At 34.9% G+C, this 23,791-nt stretch overlaps 1 protein-coding gene across 1 annotated transcript in view; it reads left to right on the forward strand.

Annotated features, from left to right (window-relative positions):
* CFAP47 (cilia and flagella associated protein 47) overlaps positions 1–23,791 on the forward strand; it is a 508,878-nt gene that overhangs the window by 170,261 nt on the left and 314,826 nt on the right. Inside the window, exon 30 of the mRNA XM_030933635.1 lies at positions 13,607–13,831. Coding sequence (XP_030789495.1) covers positions 13,607–13,831 — 225 coding nt within the window. The remainder of the gene's footprint in view (positions 1–13,606; positions 13,832–23,791) is intronic.

The raw sequence follows: 23,791 nt of genomic DNA on the forward strand, positions 1-23,791 counted from the left end.
ACCCATCAACTCGTCAGCACCCATCAATTCATCATTTATATCATGTATAACTCCCCAATGCAATCCCTCCCTCCTCCCCCCTCCCCCCTCCCCATGATAGACCCCAGTGTGTGATGTTCCCCTTCCCGAGTCCAAGTGATCTCATTGTTCAGTTCCCACCTATGAGTGAGAACATGCGGTGTTTGGTTTTCTGTTCTTGTGATAGTTTGCTAAGAATGATGGTTTCCAGCTGCATCCATGTCCCTACAAAGGATGCAAACTCATCCTTTTTTATGGCTGCATAGTATTCCATGGTGTATATGTGCCACATTTTCTTAATCCAGTCTGTCACAGATGGACATTTGGGTTGATTCCAAGTCTTTGCTATTGTGAATAGTGCCGCAATAAACATACGTGTACATGTGTCTTTGTAGTAGAATAATTTATAATCCTTTGGGTATATACCCAGTAGTGGGATGGCTGGGTCATATGGTACATCTAGTTCTAGATCCTTGAGGAATTGCCATACTGTTTTCCATAATGGTTGAACTAGTTTACAATCCCACCAACAGTGTAAAAGTGTTCCTATTTCTCCACATCCTCTCCAACACCTGTTGTTTCCTGACTTCTTAATGATTGCCATTCTAACTGGTGTGAGATGGTATCTCATTGTGGTTTTGATTTGCATTTCTCTGATGGCGAGTGATGATGAGCATTTTTTCATGTGTCTGTTGGCTGTATGAATATCTTCTATTGAGAAATGTCTGTTCATATCCTTTGCCCACTTTTTGATGGGGTTGTTTGTTTTTTTCTCGTATATTTGTTTGAGTTCCTTGTAGATTCTGGATATTAGCCCTTTGTCAGATGAGTAGGTTGCAAAAATGTTCTCCCATTCTGTAGGTTGCCTGTTCACTCTGATGGTAGTTTCTTTTGCTGTGCAAAAGCTCTTTAGTTTAAGTAGATCCCATTTGTCAATTTTGGCTTTTGCTGCCATTGCTTTTGGTGTTTTAGACATGATATATTATGATATAATATGATATATTATGAAGCATCTCATAATTTATTGTTGTTATTGCAAGAAGAGTAAAGTGTTGCAAACACAAATTTTTTAGTATAATGTCATCTTTAATTTCTTTTAAATATCTGATAATTTTAGGTAAGCACTGAAATTCTCTGAACCTCACCTTCCTCATCTGTGATATGAGGAAGGTTATACTATGAGTAGGAAAGCCCTTTTAAAGTTAAAAATTTTATAAATTACACATTGCTGTGTGCATAAACTGTTAGCCCTAGATCGAGATTATAGCCAAGTAGACAGGTAATGGTATTAATGAACAAGGAGGGCTCACTTTTCTTTGATATGATTTCCTCTTTTACAGTGCATTTACTTCCCTTCTTTCATGTGTTGTGTTATTACTCAGTATGTCTAAAATAGTTCAACTGTTTCGGTTTTATCAAGTGACTTAATTATGTGTTAATTTAAACAGGAGTTTAGGCCTGTTACTTGTTATAATGTTGTTGGTGTGATATGTTCTCAGAGCTTTTCCACCTGCTTTCTCAGCAATGAGGTAACTTGCTGCAACCATGGTGGGGAGTACAGTACTCATACCTATAGTGGACTATGGGCTATTTATAGAATTTCTGCTCTATATTCGTGGGACCTAGGTAAATCTAAGGCTACAGTTTTCCTATATGTTACCTTTTTCAGGTTTTTAAATTAATAGGACAAATCTAGCTTCATAGAATGAATTGGCTAATATTTCATCTTTGTCCCTGCTGTGAGAAAATTAATGCAATAGCTACCCTGAAAATTTATAGTTTTCATCATAAAATCATTTGTTATTGAAACATTTTTTGAAATGTTTGTGCATCTTCTTTCTTGAACCTGAAGATAGAGATTGTCAGATATGCTCTTTGTTGATGTGGACCTTGGATAATTTCACTCTTTAGAAACACCACTTCACAGCAATAAGGAAAATAAGGCCCAGTTCATTTGTTGATTTCTAAGATATATACAAGCAGAAGAGCAGAAGACAAAGGAATTATTTGAGGGGATTTCCTATTTATTGATTAATTCTTAGTCTGTTTTCTGTTTTATAAGGCTATGAAAATTTTATTAAGTTATATTTTGTCTTTTACAAGAACTCTTCTTCATAAACATATTTTGGGATCTAGTTAATGAATTAGATGACTTATGGGATTTTATCAATTTTTTGAACAAATGGCAATCATATATAATTATAGGGTACACAGTATTAATATGGTATATACATGTATGGTGTGGAATAATTAAATCAAGATAATTAACATATTCATCATCTTAAGTATTTATCATTTATTTCTCTTGTATAATTGCAACCTTGTATAATTTGACCAACATCTCTCGGGTCCCTGAACCTTTAGCCTCTGATAACCACCATTTCACTCTCAGCTTCAATGAATTCAACTTTTTTAGATAAAATGTATGAGTGAGATCATGTAACATTCATCTTTCTATGCCTGGCTTATTTCACTTAGCATAATGTCCTTCAGGTTCATCCATGTTGTCAAAAACTACTGGATTTCACTCTTTTTAAGGCTGAGGAGTGTTTCATTTTCTTTATCCTTTCATCTGTTGATGGACACTTAGGTTGATTCCGTATCTTGGCTATTGTGAATAATGCTGTAATAAACCTAGGAGTGATTATATCTTTTCAATATACTGATTTCATTTACTTTAGATACCCGGTATTGGGATAGGTAGATTATGTGGTAGCTTTATTTTAATGTTTTAATTTTAGATTTATATTTATTATTTTGTTGTTATTATTTATTTGTTTTTATTTTATTTTATTTTATTTTTGAGACGGAGTCTCTCTCTGTCACCCAGGCTGGAGTGTAGTGGCGCAATCTCAGCTCACTGCAACCTCTGCCTCCCAGGCTTAAGCAGTTCTGCCTCAGCCTCCCCAGTAGCTGAGACTACAGGGGCATGCCACCATGCCCGGCTAATTTTTGCATTTTTCATAGAGACAGGGTTTCACTATGTTGTCCAGGCTGGTCTAGAACTCCTGACCTCGTGATCCACTTGCCTCGGCCTCCCAAAGTGCTGGGATTACAGGCACTTATTTTTTAATAATTTCAACTTTTATTTTAGATTCAGGGGTACATGTGTAATATACATGCATATATTGTGTGATGCTGAAGTTTGGAATACAAATAATCCTGTCACCCAAATAAAGAGCACAGTACACAACAGTTGGTTTTTCGACACTTGTTGCCTTCCCTCATGTCTCCTTCTATTAGTCCTGAGTGCCTTTTGTGGCCATCTTTTTGTTCATGAGTACCCAATATTTAGGTCCCACAAGAGAGAGTATGCGGTATTTGGTTTTTTTGTTCCTGTGTTTATTCACTTAAGATAATGGTCCAGCTGCATCCATGTTGCTGCAAATGACATGATTTCATTCTTTTTATGGTTTCATAGTATTCTATGGTGTATATGTACCACATTTTCTTTATCCACTCCACCATTGATGGGGAGCTAGGTTGATTCTATGTCTTTGCTATTGTGAATAATGCTGTGATTAATACAGAAGTGCATATGGCTTTTTGGTAGAATGATTTATCTTCTGTTGGATATGTACCCTGCAATGAGATTGCTGGGTTGAATGGTATTTCTGTTTCCAGTTCTTTGAGAAATCTCCAAACTGCTTTCCACAGTAGCTGATCTTACTTGCATTTCCACCAATGGTATTTATTTTTTTGTTATTTTTTTATTATACTTTAAGTTCTAGGGTACATGTGCACAACATGCAGGTTTGTTACATATGTATACTTGTGCCATGTTGGTGTGCTGCACCAATAGTATTTAAACATTCACTTTTCTCTGCAGCCTCACAAACATCTCTTGTTTTTGCCTTTTTGTAATAGCCATTCTGACTGGCGTGAGATGGTATCTCACCGTGATGTTGATTTGCATTTCTCTGATGTTTAGTAACGTTGAGCACTTTTTCATATGTTTGTTGGCCAGTTATATATCTCCTTTTCAAAAGCATCTGTTTATGTTATTTGCCCACTTTTTAAAGGGGTTATTTTTTGCTTTTGAACTGTTTCAGTTCCTTATAGATTATGGATATTAGACCTTTGTCAGATGCACAGTTTGCAAATATTTGCTCCCATTCTATAGCTTGTTTGTTTACTCTGTTAATAGTTTCCTTTGCTGTGTAGAAGTCCTTTAGTTTAACTGGTCCCACTTGTCACTTTTTTCTTTTTGTTGCAATTGATTTTGAGGACTTAGACATAAATTCTTTCCCAAGGCCAATGTCCAGAATGGTGATTCCTAGGTTTTCCTCTAGAATTCTTATAGATTGGGACTTGATATTTAAATCTTTAATCCATCTTGAGTTAATTTTTGTATATGGTGAAAGTTAGTGGTCTACTTTTAATCATCTGCAAATGACTAGCCAAGTATCATAGTATCATTTATTGAATATGGAATCTTTCTCCATTGCTTATTTTTGTTGACTGTGTTGAAGATTAGATGGCTATAGTCATACAGCTTTATTTCTGGATTCTTGTTCTGTTCTGTTGGTCTTTGTGTCTATTTTTGTACCAGTACCATCCAATTTTGGTTCCTGTAGCCTTATAGTACAGTTTGAAGTCAGGTAATACAACGCCTCCACCTTTTTTTTTTTTTTTTTTTTTAAACTCAGGATTCATTAAGTTATTTGGATTTATTTTTGCTTACATATGAATTTTAGAAAAGTTTTTTTTTATAATTCTTTGAAAAATAGCATTGCTAATTTGGTAGAAATAGCATTGAATCTGTAGATTGCTTTGGGGAGTAAGTCCATTTTAACTATATTGATTCTTCCAACCAATGAACATAAAATGTTTTTCCATTTGTTTGTGTCATCTATTTCTTTCAGCAATGTTTTATAGATCTCCTTGTATAGATCTTTCACCTCTTGGTCAGATGTATTCTTAGGTATTTTATTTCTCTGTGGCTGTTGTAAATAGGACTGCCTTCTTGATTTGGCTCTCAGTATGAACATTATTGGTGAATAGAAATGCTACCAATTTTCATACATTGATTTTGTATCTTGAAACTTGACTGAAGTCATTTATTAGTTACAGGAAATCTCTGGGATGCAGCTAAAACATTGTTAAGAGGAAAGTTTATAATGCTAAACACCTAACTCAAAAAGTTAGAAAGATTCCAAATTGCTGGGTGTGATGGCTCATGCCTGGAATTCTAGTACTTTGGGAGGCTGAGGTGGGCATATTGCCAGAGGTCGGGAGTTCAAGACAAGTCTGGCCAACATGGTGAAACCTTGTTTCTACAAAAATACAAAAAAATTAGTCAAGCATGGTGGCACACTCCTGTGGTCTCAGCTACTAGGGAGGCTGAGGCAGGAGAATTTATTGAACCCATAAGGCAGAGGTTGCAGTGAGCTGAGATCATGCCACTGCACTCCAGCCTGAATTACAGGGCAAGACTCGATCTCAAATAAAAAAACAAATATATCAAATTAAACTTCACACATTGAGGCACTAGAAAAACTACATTTGCTGAGGAGTGCTTTACTTCCAACTATGTGGTCAATTTTGGAATAAGTGTGATGTGGTGCTGAGAAGAATGTATATTCTGTTGATTTGGGGTGGAGAGTTCTGTAGATGTCTATTAGGTCTGCTTGGTGCAGAGCCAAGTTCAATTCCTGGATATCCTTGTTAACCTTCTGTCTCGTTGATCTGTCTAATATTGACAGTGGGGTGTTAAAGTCTCCCATTGTTGTTATGTGGGAGTCTAAGTCTCTTTTTAGGTCTCTAAGGATTTGCTTTATGAATCTGGGTGCTCCTGTATTGGGTGCATATATATTTAGGATAGTTAGCTCTTCTTGTTGAACTGATCCCTTTACCATTATGTAATGGCCTTCTTTGTCTCTTCTGATCTTTCTCAGTTTAAAGTCTGTTTTATCAGAGACTAGGAGTGCAACCCCTGCTTTTTTTTGTTCTCCATTAGCTTGGTAGATCTTCCTCCATCCTTTTATTTTGAGCCTATGTGTGTCTCTGCACATGAGATGGGTCTCCTGAATACAGCACACTGATGGGTCTCGACTCTTTATCCAATTTGTCAGTCTGTGTCTTTTAATTGGGGCATTTAGCCCATTTACATTTAAGGTTAATATTGTTGTGTGTGAATTTGATTCTGTCATTATGATGTTACCTGGTTATTTTGGCTGTTAGTTGATGCAGTTTCTTCCTAGCATTGATAGTCTTTACAATTTGGCATGTTTTTGCAGTGGCTGGTACCAGTTGTTCCTTTCCATGTTTAGTGCTTCCTTCACGAGCTCTTGTAAGGCAGGCCTGGTGGTGACAAAAATCTCTCAGGATTTGCTTGTCTGTAAAGGATTTTATTTCTCCTTCATTTCTGAAGCTTAGTTTGGCTGGATATGAAATTCTGGGTTGAAAATTCTTTTCTTTAAGAATATTGAATATTGGCCCCCACTCTCTTCTGGCTTGTAGGGTTTCTGCTGAGAGATCCACTGTTAGTCTGATGGACTTCCCTTTGTGGGTAACCCGACCTTTCTCTCTGGCTGCCCTTAGCATTTTTTCCTTCATTTCAACCTTGGTGAATCTGACAATTATGTGTCTTGGGGTTGCTCTTCTCGAGTAGTATCTTTGTGGTGTTCTCTGTATTTTCTGAATTTGAATGTTGGTCTGCCTTGCTAGGTTGGGGAAGTTCTCCTGGATAATATCCTGAAGAGTGTTTTCCAGGTTGGTTCCATTCTCCCTGTCACTTTCAGGTACACCAATCAAACGTAGATTTGATCTTTTCACATAGTCCCATATTTCTTGCAGGCTTTGTTCATTTCTTTTTACTCTTTTCTCTAAACTTCTCTTCTTGCTTCATTTCATTCATTTGATCTTCAGTCACTGATACCCTTTCTTCCACTTGATTGAATCGGCTACTGAAACTTGTGCATGCATCACGTAGTTCTCGTGTCATGGTTTTTCAGCTCCATCTGGCTATTTAAGGTCTTCTTTATGCTGTTGATTCTAGTTAGCAATTCGTCTAATCTTTTGTTCAAGGTTTTTAGCTTCCTTGCAATGGGTTCAAACTTCCTCTTTTAGCTCGGAGAAGTTTGTTGTTACTGACTTTCTGAAGCCTACTTCTTCTGTCAAATCGTCAAAGCAACAATGGTGCTGGGAAAGCTGACTAGCCATATGTAGAAAGCTGAAACTGGATCCCTTCCTTACACCTTAAACAAAAATTAATTCAAGATGGATTAAAGACTTAAATGTTAGACATAAAACCATAGAAACCCTAGAAGAAAACCTAGGCAATACCATTCAGGACATAGGCATGGGCAAGGACTTCATGACTAAAACACCAAAAGCAATGGCAACAAAAGCCAAAATAAACAAATGGGATCTAATTAAACTAAAGAGCTTCTGCACAGCAAAAGAAACTACCATCAGAGTGAACAGGCAACCTACAGAATGGGAGAAAATTTTTGCAATCTACCTCTCTGACAAAGGGCTAATATCCAGAATCTACAAAGAACTTAAACAAATTTACAAGAAAAAATCAAGCAACCCCATCAAAAAGTGGGCAAAGTATGTGAACAGGCACCTTTCAAAAGAAGACTTTTATAGAGCCAACAGACACATGAAAAAATGCTCATCATCACTGGCCATCAGAGAAATGCAAATCAAAACCACAGTGAGATACCATCTCACAGCAATTAGAATGGCAATCATTAAAAAGTCAAGAAACAGCAGGTGCTGGAGAGGATGTGGAGAAATAAGAATACTTGTACACTGTTGGTGGGACTGTAAACTAGTTCAACCATTGTGGAAGACAGTGTGGCAATTCCTCAAGGATCTAGAACTAGAAATACCATTTGACCCAGCCATCCCATTACTGGGTATATACCCAAAGAATTATAAATTATGCTGCTATAAAGACACATGCACACGTATGTTTACTTCAGCACTATTCACAATAGCAAAGACTTGGAACCAACCCAAATGTCCATCAGTGATAGACTGGATTAAGAAAATGTGGCACATACACACCATGGAATATTATGCAGCCATAAAAAAAGGATGAGTTCATGTCCTTTGTTGCGACATGAATAAAACTGGAAACCATCATTCTGAGCAAACTATCGCAGGGACAGAAAACCAAACACTGCATGTTCTCACTCATAGGTGGGAATTGAACAATGAGAACACTTGGACACAGGGCGGGGAATATCACACACTGTGGCCTGTTGTGGGGTGGGGGTATGGGGGAGGGATAGCATCAGGAGAAATACCTAATGTAAATGATGAGTTAATGGGTGCAGCAAACCAACACAGCACATGTATACATATGTAGTAAACCTGCACGTTGTGCACATGAACCCTAGAACTTAAATTATAATTAAAAAAAAGAAAAACTAGGAAAACTAACCCAAAAGCTAGCAGAATAAAATAAATTACTAAAATAAGAGCAGAACTGAATGAATTTGAAACTCAAAAATATATGCAAAGAATCAAGAAAACCAAACCTTGGTCTTTTGAAAAGATAAACAAGATTGATAGACTACTAGCTAGACTAATACAAAGAGAGAGAATATACAAATAAGCACAATCAAAATCATTAAATGTAGCATTACAACTGATCCCACAAAAATGCAAAGGATCCTAAGAGATGTTTATTCACACTTCTGTGCACATGAACTAGAAAATTTAGAGAATGTGGATAAATTCCTGGAAGCACACAACCTCTCAAGATTGAATCAGGAAGAAATTGAATCCCTGAACAGATCAATACTGATTTCTAAAATTAAATCAGTAATAAAAAACCTACTAACAAAAGCCATGGACCAAAAGAATTTACAGCCAAATTCTACCAGATATACAAAGAAGAGCTGTTAACAATTATACTGATTCTATTCCAAATAATCAAGGAGGAAGGACTCCTCCCTAACACACTCTTGGAAGCCAGCATCACTGTGATACCAAAACCTGGCAGAGACACAATGAACAAAGAAAACCATAGGCCAATATTCCTGATGAACATAGATGTAAAAATCCTCAATAAAATATTAGAAAACTGAATCCAGTAGCACATCAAAATGCTAATTCACCATGATCAAGTAGGCTTCATTCCTGGGATGCAAGTTTGATTCAACACACATTAATTAATCAATGTGATTCACGATATATAAGGAATTAAAAACAAAAACTGTAATCATCTCAATAGATGTGATAAAAGCCTTCAATGATATCCAATATCCCTTCATGATAAAAAATCTCGACAGAGTCACCAGCAAAGGAACATACCTCAAAATAACAAGAGCCATCTATGACAGCCAACATCATACTGAATGGGCATAAGCTGGAGCCATTTCCCTTGAGTACTAGAACAAAACATGGATGCCCACTCTGACCACTCCTATTCCAAATAGTATGGGAAGTCCTTTTCAGAGCAAGCAGACAAGAGAAAGAAACAAAAGGCATCCAAATAAGGAAAGAAGTCTTACTTTCTGTCTTCACTGATGATATGATTTTATGCTTAGAAAACCCTAGATTGATTGATTGATTGATTGATTGATTGATTTTGAGACGGAGTCTCTCTCTGTCACCCTGGCTGGAGTGCAGTGGCGTGATCTCCACTCACTGCAAGCTCTGCTGCCTCCCGGGTTCACGCCATTCTCCTGCCTCAGCCTCCCTAGAAGCTGGGACTACAGGTGCCCGCCACCACGCCTGGCTAATTTTTTTGTATTTTCAGTAGAGACGGGGTTTCACCATGTTCGCCAGGATGGTCTCAATCTCCTGACCTCGTGATCCGCCCGCCTCGGCTTCCCAAAGTGCTGGGATTACAGGCATGAGCCACCGCGCCCGGCCACCTTGTTTTATTTTTAATTTTTTGAGGATCCTCCATAATGTTTTCTATACAGCTGTACTAATTTACCTTTCCTACCAGAAGTGTGCAAGCATTGCCTTTTCTCCACATCTTCTCTAACACTTGTTATTGTTCATATTTTTTATAAGTCAATCTAACAGCCATGAGATAATATCTCATTGGGATTTTAATTTGCACTTCCTTTATAATTAATGACTTTGGGCACCAGTCCTTTTTCAGTTCGTAGAAGCCCTTAGGTATTATTTCTTTTTATCTCTTCCCCAAATCAGCAGAAGATAGAAGTAACCCTTGAAATAGACAAGAAAACACAGTTTATGTTTCAGAGATAATCACAGAAAATATAGTAAATATTATAGTCTATTCTTTTCAAGCTCGGTGAATTGTAGGAATAACATTTTCTATAAACACCGCTGGGAAGATCTCTAAGCAACTAATCATAGAGTCATTTGAATTGTACTGGAAGTCCCACTTATTCTGAGAGAAGTAATTGCAGTACATATAGTTGCTATTCCAGGATTCCACTCTAGCATGAAGCTTCCTGCAGCTGCCACATACAAATAACACATCCTAGAATGCCAGTCAGGAAGCTTAAGGGGAAGCTTAAGGAAAGCTTGTTCCAAAGCTAACTATTCCATCCCAGAGCCTCTCATTTAGTATAATACGTAGAATCTTATAGAAAATCAAATCCATCCAGTAGAATGTTTTATCTTTCATAACAAGAGGATCTGAAATGAGGAAAATATTTCCTCTATGCCTCCATTTTCTCATCTGTAAAAAAGGAGATAATAGTAATACCTAACCAAAACAGTTGCTGTAACATTTATGAGATAATATATTTAATGCATGTCAGAGCAGACTTTACAACCTAGTAAGTCTTCAGTAAATCTTAGCTATTATTAAAAAATTTAATTAGTATTATATTAATGTTGTTATGTATTTCTAATTTCATTAATCATATTCACCAACTCGTGTATTTGGCAATAGAGAGTCAGTTTAAAACTCATCATTTTCAAGAAAGCACATTTCCAAATTATGTTTTATTAATAATATTTCACCTTTCTTTGCAGGATGTTTACCCAGCTTGATTCAGGAACATTTGACACACACACACACACACACACACATATATGTGCGTACATACATATATAGTATACATATATGTATACATACGTGTATATAAGTCTCTATACATGTATGTGTACATATATGTATGTATACACATATATGTGTGCATATGTACTTATATATGTATATATTACATATATACTTATATATGTATGTGTATATATACATATATACTTATATATGTATGTGTATATACACATATATATAGCATAGCATGCTATTCTCTTGCAGCTTTGAGCTGCTGGCAAGCTCACTGATAAATTTAATAGTATTAAATAGTATTAAAATGAAGTGTCACCTCCATTTCTGGGCATCCTGCCCATTCATACTGTCAACAGTGTCCAATAAAGTCATAGAAACTTGACTTTAGATTCAAGCTAAGTATTAAAATGAAAATGGGTATAATAATTCATTCTAGTTGTGTTCTTTGAATTCTTCCTTTTGCACACTAGTATAACAATAATGAGATATTCTACAATTCTTATTTTTAAAAGTTTTATTTGTTAATCATTTTACTGCATGTTTGCTGGTGATAGTGATGGGTGAGCCTTTTGAATATTTTCAATCTCCAAAGTAGGGGATTCTCACAATTGAAAAATCAACAAAATCCTTTAACATATTAATATATATGTAAGAGCAAAAGGAATATAGTTAAACTATATATAGGCAAATATGGAGTTATTAAACAATAATTTAATAATGTTTAATAGTATTACTTTTGTTTAATTATTGTTTTTAATCAGTTCATATTTGCCTAAATGTTTATCAACATTATTGTTCTTTATTTTGCATCTTTAGTCTTGCAGGTAGGATGATTTTTATTTTCTCAAATGTTGCAGTATGAATGCTATTCTATGACCTATATTTCATTGCAGTAATTTTGTTTTTATTTGATTTAATCTACTGTTAAGCTCATCCATTGCTTTCTTAATTTTATTTATTCAGATTTTTATTTGTGAATGCTCCATTAGTCACATTTTATATAGTTTATTGTTCCATGACAAAGTTACCAATTTTGAACATAGTACATATGGTTAGTTTAAAACCTGTGTCTTCACTGAGCTCTGTGGGGTCTCAGCATAGCAGCCACTCAAGCATGTGTGGAGACCTAGAAGCTTTAGATACTCTGGCTTTCCAGTCCTCCCAGCAAAAGTAACTGAAACTCTGGCAAAGTGGGAGGTTAGACACCCATACATATCCCGAGGAGAGGAGCTGAATCCAACGTGTGAAGTAGTGACAGTCTGCAGACCCCCCTTCCACAGCACCTGACAGGAAAGGACCCACTGGCTTGGAATTCTAGCCAGCAAATGGTAGCAATGTTGCACCTACCTTGGACAGAACTCCTGGGTGGAGGGGCCGGCTGCCATCTCTGCTGTTTGGGTGACTTAGCCAATCCAGCCTTTGGGCTTTGGAGAGTCCAAACTGACCAGAGGCAGAGGAATCCCCCAGCACAATAAAACTGCTGTATCAAAAAAAACAAAAAACAAAAAACAAAAACAACCCTGTGTCTTACAACTATAATACCTGGGATCCCTGAGTGTCTATTTTTATTGCTTATTGTTCCTTTTCATTTGCATTAATCTTGACCAATAGTGGTGTTAATTTTCTCCATAAAATATTTGTTTCTTTGCTGGTGACTTCAGGATACACTAGCTCTATCATATCCATTACTTATGAGGAAACTAAGGAACAGAAAAGTCAAGTAACTTTTATAATGTCATGCAATAAGTGGAAGAGCCATGTTTTGAGCAGTGGTAGTCTATTTCTTGCCCAGTGGAATGCATTTTCTTCTGTATGAACTTCCTATCTACCAAAGTGGGTAACTGCCATTCAAAACGGCCTCGGATACTTTATTTGTCAATCTAAGCAAGTGATACATCTGTTACTCTCATTGCTAACAATTAGACAATGTGGTGTGAGATATTTAATAAATTATAGACAGCAAGAATAGTGGTAATTTTTAACTTCATTAAAAGTCAGTATGCATCACAACCTTGTGCAGTATTACTAGGAATTAGAGGTTGCAGTATCTTATTTAAAGAACAGAAGAGTATATATTATCTGTGGGCTTTATCTTTAAAATGAAAATCCCTGCTTATTAAGCCAATGTGCAGGATGTGCCCTTCTAAGCATTAAAATACAAATACTGAGAAAATGTGTATATATTATTTTTGTATATACATGTGTGATAAACATTTGAAATCTATCTTGGAAACTATTATAGACCTTCTTATCTCCAATTTGTATCATGCAAAATTGAGCTCTGTGAGTTTAGGTAGCTTGCCATACTCACTCAGCTAGTAGGTGATGGGTTTAAATTCAATCTGTATTCTATTTCTCAAGATCCAATCTATTCATAATCTAATACTTCAGATTTGACAGTTACAGCATTAGATAATTATGTGTGTTTAGATGAGATACTGGAAATCTATGATAATATTTAACAAATCTTTTTTTGACCAACAAATGGTAGCCTAGTGAAGTGTATTATGGAGTTTCTTACTTAGTTGATTTTAATAGAATTTTATTTAGTTATTGAATTGAACATTTTTCCCCCATAGTATAACATTTTGAGACTGTTTTTAATTTCAAGTCTTTTTCTCATAGGGATGTATATAAAATGCAACTCTACTCATCAACCTCGCCACCCCAAAAGTTTTCCAGACAGAATGACTTTTCCAAATTTAATAAGACTATTTATGATGTGCTGCTCCATTTGAGTGGAAAAATGCCACCTGGAATTAATTCAAGTCAATCTTTACCCGTAGATAACCATGAAAAAAGGGTAATTCAACTTCATTTGCAACATTCTTCACTTCTGGACTTTCTCAGGTAAGTGCCTGGATGTGCTCATATGAGCCTGTAACTCTGGCTTGGATAGTTAGATAAATGAGCAGATAGATAGAATTTGATATTATTTTTCTTCTTAACCAAATATATATGTATATAAACACACACACACACATATATATGTATGGTAAAGTATATATATCTCACACATTTTGAAAAATATGTAATTCTTAATAGCCAGTAAGCATTTTATGATATATTAGATTTTTAATCTAAGGCAATCATTCTTATACTTTATCATGCATCAAAATCACTGAGTGGGCCTGTTAAAACAGCAGTTTACTGACCCTTACCCACTGAGTTTTTCAAAGTTAATTTTCATTTATAACAAGTTTCAAGGTGATGCTGATATTTCTGATACATTACCTCATTTTGAAAATCCTGGTCTACAGCAAATATATAAATCCATTTAGCTAAAAAGGGTTGAAACCAACAAGCTTTATTTCTTAGACTATTATTAGTATCATCTCAATTTATGGGTACTGTGGACTTTTAGTCTGCATATGTAAAGTCTTTTAATATTAAAGTAGTCGGCAGGCAAAAGGAATTTTAAATGGTTGATGTAAAATATAGGAAAAATAATTGTCATCATAATATCTGTGTTCCTCTGCAAAAATTAAATGGCAAGTCACCAAGAAATGGAAAAACAATGTACATTTATTTACATTCTGAGAAGAATACTGGTGAATTTACATTGTTTCTTTAGCCTGCACTTGCAACATCCTTGTACACTGAAACATCCCACATCCATAGGCGGTAATTTATTTAGCATTGAGTTGAACATGTTATTACTCCCTCTTCCATGCTCCTATACAATTAAAATGGCATTTATTACCTGTAATTATGTAATATAATTAATATATTTTTAGGTATATTATTGTGATTTTCTCTTTTGCTTCTTTGTTTACGGAATCTGCTCCATAGTTGCTCAGAGATGTTCATCTGTCCTAGCGGGAATAGAGATGGAGGGCAAGAAGAATACTCTTATAGCAGGAATACAAATTAAAGATTTGACATTCAGTTTTTTGTTTCCAAATCAGGATTTTTGAGTCCCTGGTGATACTATGTATTAAAACATTGACATGTTACTTAACAAAATATTTTCTTTCATTTCTCAGGTTCTCAATATCATGGTAATAAGGCAAAATTGGCTTGGTTCCTTGTGGATTACAAGGTAGCTAGAGGTTTCTAAATCACTTAAGGTGACTGAATCAAGATCCAGGCAGCTTGTCATGGCGGTTTCTGTGTTGGGATGTCAGAGGGACCCCACTGGAGACACAGAAGAGTGTCAGTTGGCTGGCCCTGATGCCGCAATAGGAATGACAAATATATGAGGACTAGGGAGTGGCTGAGTCAGTTATAGGAGACATCTTGGGTCCTTGACGGGCCTAAGGGCAGAGACAGAAGATCCCTGTCTCAGACATCAGCAGCATATGCCCACATGACACAGACATTTCAGGTGGAGAGGAGGCACAGCAAAAAAAGAACAAGTATCCAGAAATGCAGTCACTGACCTTCATGTACAAATATAGGAGTCCCTCTCCCTATCTCATGTAAGCCCAAATCCAGCATAGATTATCCTAGTTCTGAGAGTTCTTACACAATTTGAGGAAGCCTTCTATATAAAATATCAAATGAAAAATATAAATATTAGATGCACGGCTTTAGAAGGTAATCATGAAAGTAAAAACACCTGCAGTTAAAACGGTATTTATTTGACAATGAGTCTACCTTTTCTCAGGTGCCCTCTGGCATGGATAGGTGGGGGTGAAATTTTGACTGTTAATCACAAATAACAGAATTTCTGTAAAGAGATTCTTTGGGTAGAAGACCTAAAGATACATGGAGATGCAATTTTGCATTTTCTCTGTATCCTTCTCCACTCAATCTAGTTGGGAGAATGAGAACAGTTTTATCAGTTAAGGAAATAACACAGCTATGTGGAATTTTGTAGATCACTTTCAACTCCACTGACTTATCCCTGAGTCAGTGAATCCCACAAATCTGTGAGCATCATAAGGGCAGAAACTGCATCTCATTCATCTGGAATTTCTAACACCCAGGATCACTGGGAACTTGGAATGAGGCCAATGTTCATTAAATATTTATTTTTTAACATTTTCTTTCACAGAGATTTACCTTTTGAATTTGTGTGGTATAAGGAGTAAAACGTGGAAATTGTTTCGCGGGACATTTATATAAGAATGAAGAAAATGCTGTGAAATATAAAAAGTGGTAAAAGAAAGGGTGAAAAAATTTCATTTCAGGAAGGAGAGTGTAACAAATGAGAGGGTCAAGTTGGAGCAAACAACGTAAATTTTTTTTCTCAGAGTTCTGGAGGCTAGAAGTCCAAGATCAAGATATTATCAGGGTTGGTTTCTTTTGAGGCTTCCCTGTTTGCTGGCAGATAACCTCTTCTGGCTGTATCCTCACATAGTTTTTCCTCTGTGTGCCCGTGTCCCTGGTGTCTTTCTGTGTATTCAAATTTCATCTTCTTGTAAAGACACAAGCCAAACTGGATATGGTACCACTCTAATTACATCATTTTACATTAGTTATCTTTTTAAAGACCCTAACTCCAAATACAGTCACATTCTGAGGTACTGAAATTTAGAGTTTCAACATGTGAACTTTGTGGAGGGGTATAATTTAGACCATAGCAATACCATATGTATTATATTATGAAGAAGTATTATGTAATTGGATGTTATATTTTATAATAAATTTTGTGTGGATATATTTGCAGTAATATATTTCTTGTCATTTGTGTCTGGTATGGATTGAATTGTGCCCTATCCCAAATTCATATGTTGAAATACTAACCCCCAATGTCATTTTATTTGGAGATAAGGCCTTTAAGGATCTTATTAAGGTTAAATGTAGGGCCCTAATCCAATAGGATGGATGTCCTTTAAAGAAGAGGAAGAGATGCCAGATCTCTCTCTCTCTCTCTCTCTCTCTCTCTCTCTGTCTGTCTCTCTCTCTCTCTCTCTGTCTCTCTCTCTCTCTCTCAGCATAGAGAAAATGTTATGTGAGTACACAGTGGACAGATGGCCATCTACAAGCCAGGAAAAGAGGCCTCACCTAAAACCAAATTTTTGGTCCCTTGATCTTGAACTTATAGCATCCAGAATGGTGAAAGAACAAATGTCGTATTTAAGCCACTTATCCTGTGGTATTTTCTAATGGCAGCTTGAGCTTACCAATATCATATCTAACATCTTTTGATACAATTTCACTTGTTTATAATTGTTATCATTTTTATGATGTAATTAATTTTCATTGAAAATAATAAATTTTTTAAAAATTTATAATTTGTGTAGTATAAAACTAAAACAAAAGCAGAATATCAACATCTTCTGCCCTACATTGTAACTAAAAAGTAGACCATCACAAGAATAAAAACCTATTATAACTCTTATTTTTAAATTCCATTGAGTTTTTAAACAAATAGTTAATTCACCAAAATAAATACACTTAGAAAAAGCAACTCGTATCCCCTTGTATGTAAATTTAGTTCCACTTTTGATTTTCACTTTTATCCTTAAAAATTTTATATCCTGGGCTGGGTGCGGTGGCTCACGCATGTAATCCCAGCACTTTGGGAGGCCGGGGCGAGTGGATCACCTGAGGTCAGGAGTTTGAGACCAGCCTGGCCAACATGGTGAAACCCCGTCTGTACTAAAAATACAAAAAATTAGCTGAGCCCTGTGGTGGGCACCTGTAATCCCAACTACTTGAGAGGCTGAGGCAGGAGAATCGCTTGAACCCAGGAGGTGGAGGTTGCAGTGAGCCAAGATCGCACCACTGTACTCTAGCCTGGGCAACAAGAGTGAAACTCCATCTCAAAAAATTAAAAAAAAAAAGGAAATGAAAATTTAAAATGTTATATCCTTCTCTCTTATGCATAACCATTATGGTATCTTATTTAATGGAATTGCATCTAAGAATGAAAATATTTCAAAGAAACAATCCAATAAATAATACTGGAAGGGTGCACTGAACTGGGTTGAAGGAACATGGCTTTTGAATCACGCAGATATAGGCTTATATTCCAACTCTTCTGTACGCCTTTGACCTTGCACAAGTTACTTCACCTGTTTTAGCTCTAAGTTCAATATGTAAAATTAAGGGTGATAATTCCAAAACTAACTTGGTTGTTAGAAGAATTACATCAGGAAAATAACTAACGGATGCTAGGCTTAATGTTGGAGTGGCAGAATAATCTGTACAACAAACCCCCATGATACAAGTTTACCTATATAACAAACCTGCACACGTGCTACTGAACTTAAAATTTAAATTAAAAAAGTATTAGAAATAATATAATGTGAATCATATGACATACAGTAGATTGTTATTGTTATTGTTGTTAAATGAAATGAATTGCGGTCTAAGGCTTTCACATGCTTAGATATTTCCTTAAACTATTCCGATATAGTAAACACTAGTGACATACTGAAACGGATTCTTATGATATCACTATCACCAAAATGGAATATTTGTTTTAAAAATTCATTTTATGAGTAATAAATGTCTTGTTGACATAAAAATGTCAGAAAGCCAGTATTTATCAATTATATCCTCACATTTATTAGCTAGAATGGAAACTTTATTTAAATTTTAATGAGTATAATAGAAAGCACATAGCTTTTAATTTTACCGCTTCCTACTTTTGGTCCTCAATAATTGATTCAATAAGGTAAGTGCTTTAATTCAATAAGTCCGAAACCTGAATGCATTTTTTTCAGAAAATTAGTTTTACTCTTAAAATATAATAAATATTAATTGTGAACAAAAGAAGGAGGCTTACATAATTAAGTCAATCCTGATTGTATGTATATAATGGAAATCAAACAACTTTGTGACAGCATTGTTAAACTCTATGGTACTTGCAATCGTTGTGTTGTTCTTGTAGAATTCTTTTCGGCACAGCTCCCAGTAGTGTTGACATTAACATGGGTCATTTCTGTTGTGACATTTTATGATGTGAGGATGCAGGTATGGAAGAATAATTTTGGCATTAAAGCCACACCATTCAGATTTATTTGCTCTTTATCTGCAAATACATACCTATCAGCATATGTTGACTGTGATAAAATTACTTAACATTTAGAAAGTGACAGTAAAATTGGGTCATTAATTCAAGAAATGTGCATATGTTTCATCATGGAAATATATGTATTAAAATACAAAATAATCATAAATGTTATCACCTTCCCCATGTAAATTTGATAATACAGTAGGTAAGAACTTTTGTACACGTGAAATATCTACTCTGCAATAAATGAGCAACGTATTTTTAGGGATTAAGCTAGAATTTTTTAAGAAACAAATTTTTGGAGATTAAGTTTAGCATTTAGTAACTAATTGCATCTAATTATGTTTTGATCCACCTAACGTGAACTTGGAAAAAATATTCACATAAAAAACCTAGTATGTGGAAAGTTTAATCAAACCTATTAGGAAAGTCAACTCTTTTTAAAACTACTGACAAGACATAAAAATTACTGACAAGACATAAAGGTAATTACTGTCTTATGCACTGATGAAGTTAGGCCTTGAGGTAGATTCAAAATGAAAAGAATAAAACAAGTCTTCATAACAGTCTCAGCCTTTAAAATGAAAAAAAGATACATTTTTTCTTGTCCTCAATTTTACCTAGGGTTTACTCTCTGGTGGACACTTTGGAATACTCAAATAAATATCACGTAGGCTCCCCCCTTAAGAAACTCCCATTTTAATGGTTCCCTGATCATTTTCCTCCAGTTCTCAGTAACATTTAATAGAAGTGGACACTTACATACTGAAATTCTGTCTTGGCTTTGAGCACAAGAAAATATTCCAGTTTCTTCATATGTCTCTGAGTTGTATGTTTTGTTTTACTCTAGAGGATTTCAACTTAATGGAGATATCATCTCATTGCATTTCTACATGGGCTGTAGGTTGGCTTATCTTGCTGAGGAGTGGTGTTACATAAAATAAGATCTTATTTAAATCTATACCAATTTGACTATAATGAAGATTCACAGAAGTAATGTGCATGAGGACAGGACTTGTGTGAAAATCGAAAAGAAGGGATTATGTTTTATTTCTCAACAAAGGAACTTTATGTAGGCAGTATGATTTCTTCTACTATCTTAGACTGACCCAGGGCCATGTCAAACTTAACTCTAGAACTGTGGACACTGCCTTCACCCAAGAAGAGTTCCCTTCCTCACTTCTATTTTCTCAGTCATCTGCACCATCTTCAAGGTTTGAGTTTTCAGAATCATCTTAGGCCTCCATTTTCCTTTTTCTTTTTCCAACTTCTCTGTAATCACAGGACTGCGAATTCTGAGGATATTTGCAGAATTGAGAACTAGAAGTAGGATTCTTTCCCATTAATGTTTATTGGTGAGTGGTGTTCTAGGTTCACTAACTGAGTTAGACCTAAATATCTGAATCTCCATTAGGAAACATTTGCCACAAAGGTACTAGATTTCTATGCAGTGGCTCTAATGGTGATGGATATTCATATGAAAAGTTTGAATAAAATTATTTCAATGAATTTGACAATGAAAAAAGTATATATAAAAATATAAATGTGGTAAATTATATGCATAAAAATATGTACATGCATAGGCTTTAAAATGTATTAAATGATATAAATAAATATTTGCTGCTTCAAATATGCTACCACAAGAATACATAATCAAAGTCTACAATTTGTGGATATTCTCTTTAGAATAAATAGATAATGAATTACCTTATACAAGCTTTCTATATTTAGGCATTTGTGGTTATGGGCACTCAATAAACATTGGATGACTAGTGATCTCTCTGTTAGATGTTTTATTGTATTCAAACATTTCCAGATGTTTTATTCAATTTTATAATATTATAACAATAATAAAATGATTACTGCATTGACTACAAATCCAATTCATGAAACTGTGTGTTTTGTTACCATGTAGGAATTGATGTGGCTGATAATAGGTCTAAGTAAGTTCTTTCTCATTTATCAAGTTCTCTAAAGAAAACATCATAGGCACATTTTAGACTTAAGGGAGGTTTTAAAATTAGCTATATAACTTTTATTTATTTTTTTACTTTTTATTTTAAATTTTGTGGGTGCATAGTGGGTGCATGAGATATTTTGATACAGGCATGCAATGCGTAATAATCTCATCATGCAAGATAGGGTATTAATCCCCTTATCCTTTATGTTACAAATTATCTATGTATATTATCATTATTTTAAAATGAAAAATTAAATTATTACTGACTAGAGTCACCCTATTGTGCTATCCACTACTACACCTTATTCATTAATTATAATGGTTTTTCATATCCATTAGTTATCCCCACTTCCCCCTCACTCCCTGACTACCCTTCTCAGCCTCTGGTAACTATCCTTCTATTCTCTCTCTCCATGTCTTCAATTGTTTTGATTTTTAGATCCCAAAAATAATTGAGAACATCTGACTTTGGTCTTTCTGTGCTTGGCTTATTTTACTTAATATAATTGCCTCCAGGTCAATACATGTTGTTGCAAATGACTGAATCTGTTTCTTTTTGATGGCTGAAGAGTACTCCCTTATGTATATGTATGACATTTTCTTTATCTATTCATCTATTGATGGACATATGGTGGCTTCCAAATCTTGGCTATTGTGAACAAACCTGCACAAATGTGGGAGTGAAGAGATCTCTTCAAAATATTGATTTCCTTTCTTTTGGCTATATACCCAGTAGGGGGATTGCTGGATTTTGAGGTAGCTCTGTTTTTAGTTTTCTGAGGGAACTCCAAAATTTTCTTTAGAGTGGTTGTACTAATTTACATTCCCACCACAGTGTACAAAGATTCCTTTTTCACTATATCCTCACCAGCATTTGTTACTGCCTGTCTTTTGCATAAATGCCATTTTAACTGGGATGAGATGACATCTCTTTATACTTTTGATTTGCATTTATCTGATGATCAATGATGTTAAGTACATTTTCATGTGGCCATTTGCCATTTGTATGTTTTCTTTTGATAAATGCCTATTCAAATATTTTGCCCATTAAAAAATGAAGTGAGATAAATAGAAAAATACAAAAATGAAAAAACAAAACAAAAAATGGTGTGAGTTGATTGAAGGCAAAAAAAGAAACAAAATAAATATAAAAAATTTAAAAAGAAACAAATATTATGCCCATTTTTAAATTGGATTTTTAGATCTTTTTCTATGGAGTTGTTTGAGCTCCTTATATATTCTGGTTATTAACCCTTTACAGATGGGTAGTATGCAAATATTTTGTCCCATTTGGGATTTGTCTATTCTCTTTGTTGATTGTTTCCTTTACTGTGCAGAAGCCATGTATTCATTCATGCTTTAATTGCCTGTTGTTGTGGGATATTACTCAAGAAATATTTGCCCAGACCTATGTCATGCAGAGTTTCCTTGAAGTTTTCTTGTAGTAGTTTCATAGTTTGAGGATATAGCTTTAAGCCTTTATTATATTTTGATTTTGTTTTTGTATATGGTGGGAGACAGATGTCTGGTTTCTTTCTTCTGCATATGGATATGTAGTTTTCCCAGTAACATTTACTGACAATACTGTCCTTTCCCCAGTGTATGTTCCTGGCACCTTTGTCGCAAATGAGTTCATTGTAGGTGTGTGCATTTGATTTTGGTTTCTGTATTCTGTTCCATTGGTCAATGCATATGTTTTTAGACCAGTAACATACTGTTTTGGTTACTATGGCTCTGAAGTATAATTTGAAATCAGGTAAAGTGATTCCTCCAGTTTTTTTTTTTTTCTTAAGATAGCTTTGGCTATTCTGGGTCTTTTGTGGTTCCATATAAATGTAAGGATTTTGTTTCTCTTTCTGTGTGGAATGTCATTTGTATTTTGACAGAAATTGCATTGAATCTGTAAATTGCTTTGGGTAGAATAGGCATCTTAATAATACTGATAATTCTAATTCATGAACATGGAATAGTTCTCCATTTTTTGGTATCCTCTTCAACTTCTTTCATCAGTGATTTATAGTTTTCTTTATAGAGATCTTTTACTCCTTTGGTTAAGTTAATTCCTTGGTACTTAATTTTATTTGTGGCTGTTGTAAATGGGGCTCCTTTTTTAAAAATTTTCTTGTTTCAGGTTTTACATTGTTAGCATATAGAAATGCTGTTGAATTTTGTATGTTGATTTTGTACCCTGCAACTTTACTGAATTTATTATTTCTAATAGGTTTTTTTTGTGGAGTCTTTAGGTTTTTCTAAATATAAGATCATATCATTTGCAAACAAGGGTAATTTGACATTTTTAATTCTAATTTGTATGCTCATTATTTTTTATTTTGTCTAATTGCTCTAGCTAGGACTTCCTGTGCTATGTTCAATGACATTGATGAAAGTGGGCATCCTTGTTGTGTTGCAGATTTTACAGGAAAGGCTTTCAGTTTTTCCCCATTCAGTGTGATACTAACTGTGGGTCTGTCATATATGGATTTTATTCTTTTGAGGTATATTCCTTTCATATCCAGTTTTTTGAGAGTATTTCATCCTAAAGGGATGTTGAATTTTATCAAATACTTTTTCAGTATTGGTTGAATTTATCATATGGTTTTTGTCCTTTATTCTGTTGATGATGTGTTCTACTTGATTGGTTGTATTACATACATTGCATACATTAAACCATTCTTGCCTCACAGGGATAAATCTCACCTAGTCATGATTAATGATCTTTTTACTGTGCTGGTGAATTTGGTTTGCCAATATTTTGTTGAGGAGTTCTGCATCAATATTCATCAGGGATATTGGACTGTAGCATTCCTTTTTTATATTTCTTTGGTTTTGGCATTAGGGTAATACTGGCCTCATAAAACTATTTTGGGAGCATTCCCTCCTCCTCTATTTTATAAAATAGTTTGAGTAGGGTTGATATTAGTTCTTCTTTAAATGTTTGGCA

The sequence above is a fragment of the Rhinopithecus roxellana genome, chromosome 7 (genome assembly GCF_007565055.1).
Source record: "Rhinopithecus roxellana isolate Shanxi Qingling chromosome 7, ASM756505v1, whole genome shotgun sequence".
Classification (NCBI taxonomy): domain Eukaryota; kingdom Metazoa; phylum Chordata; class Mammalia; order Primates; family Cercopithecidae; genus Rhinopithecus; species Rhinopithecus roxellana.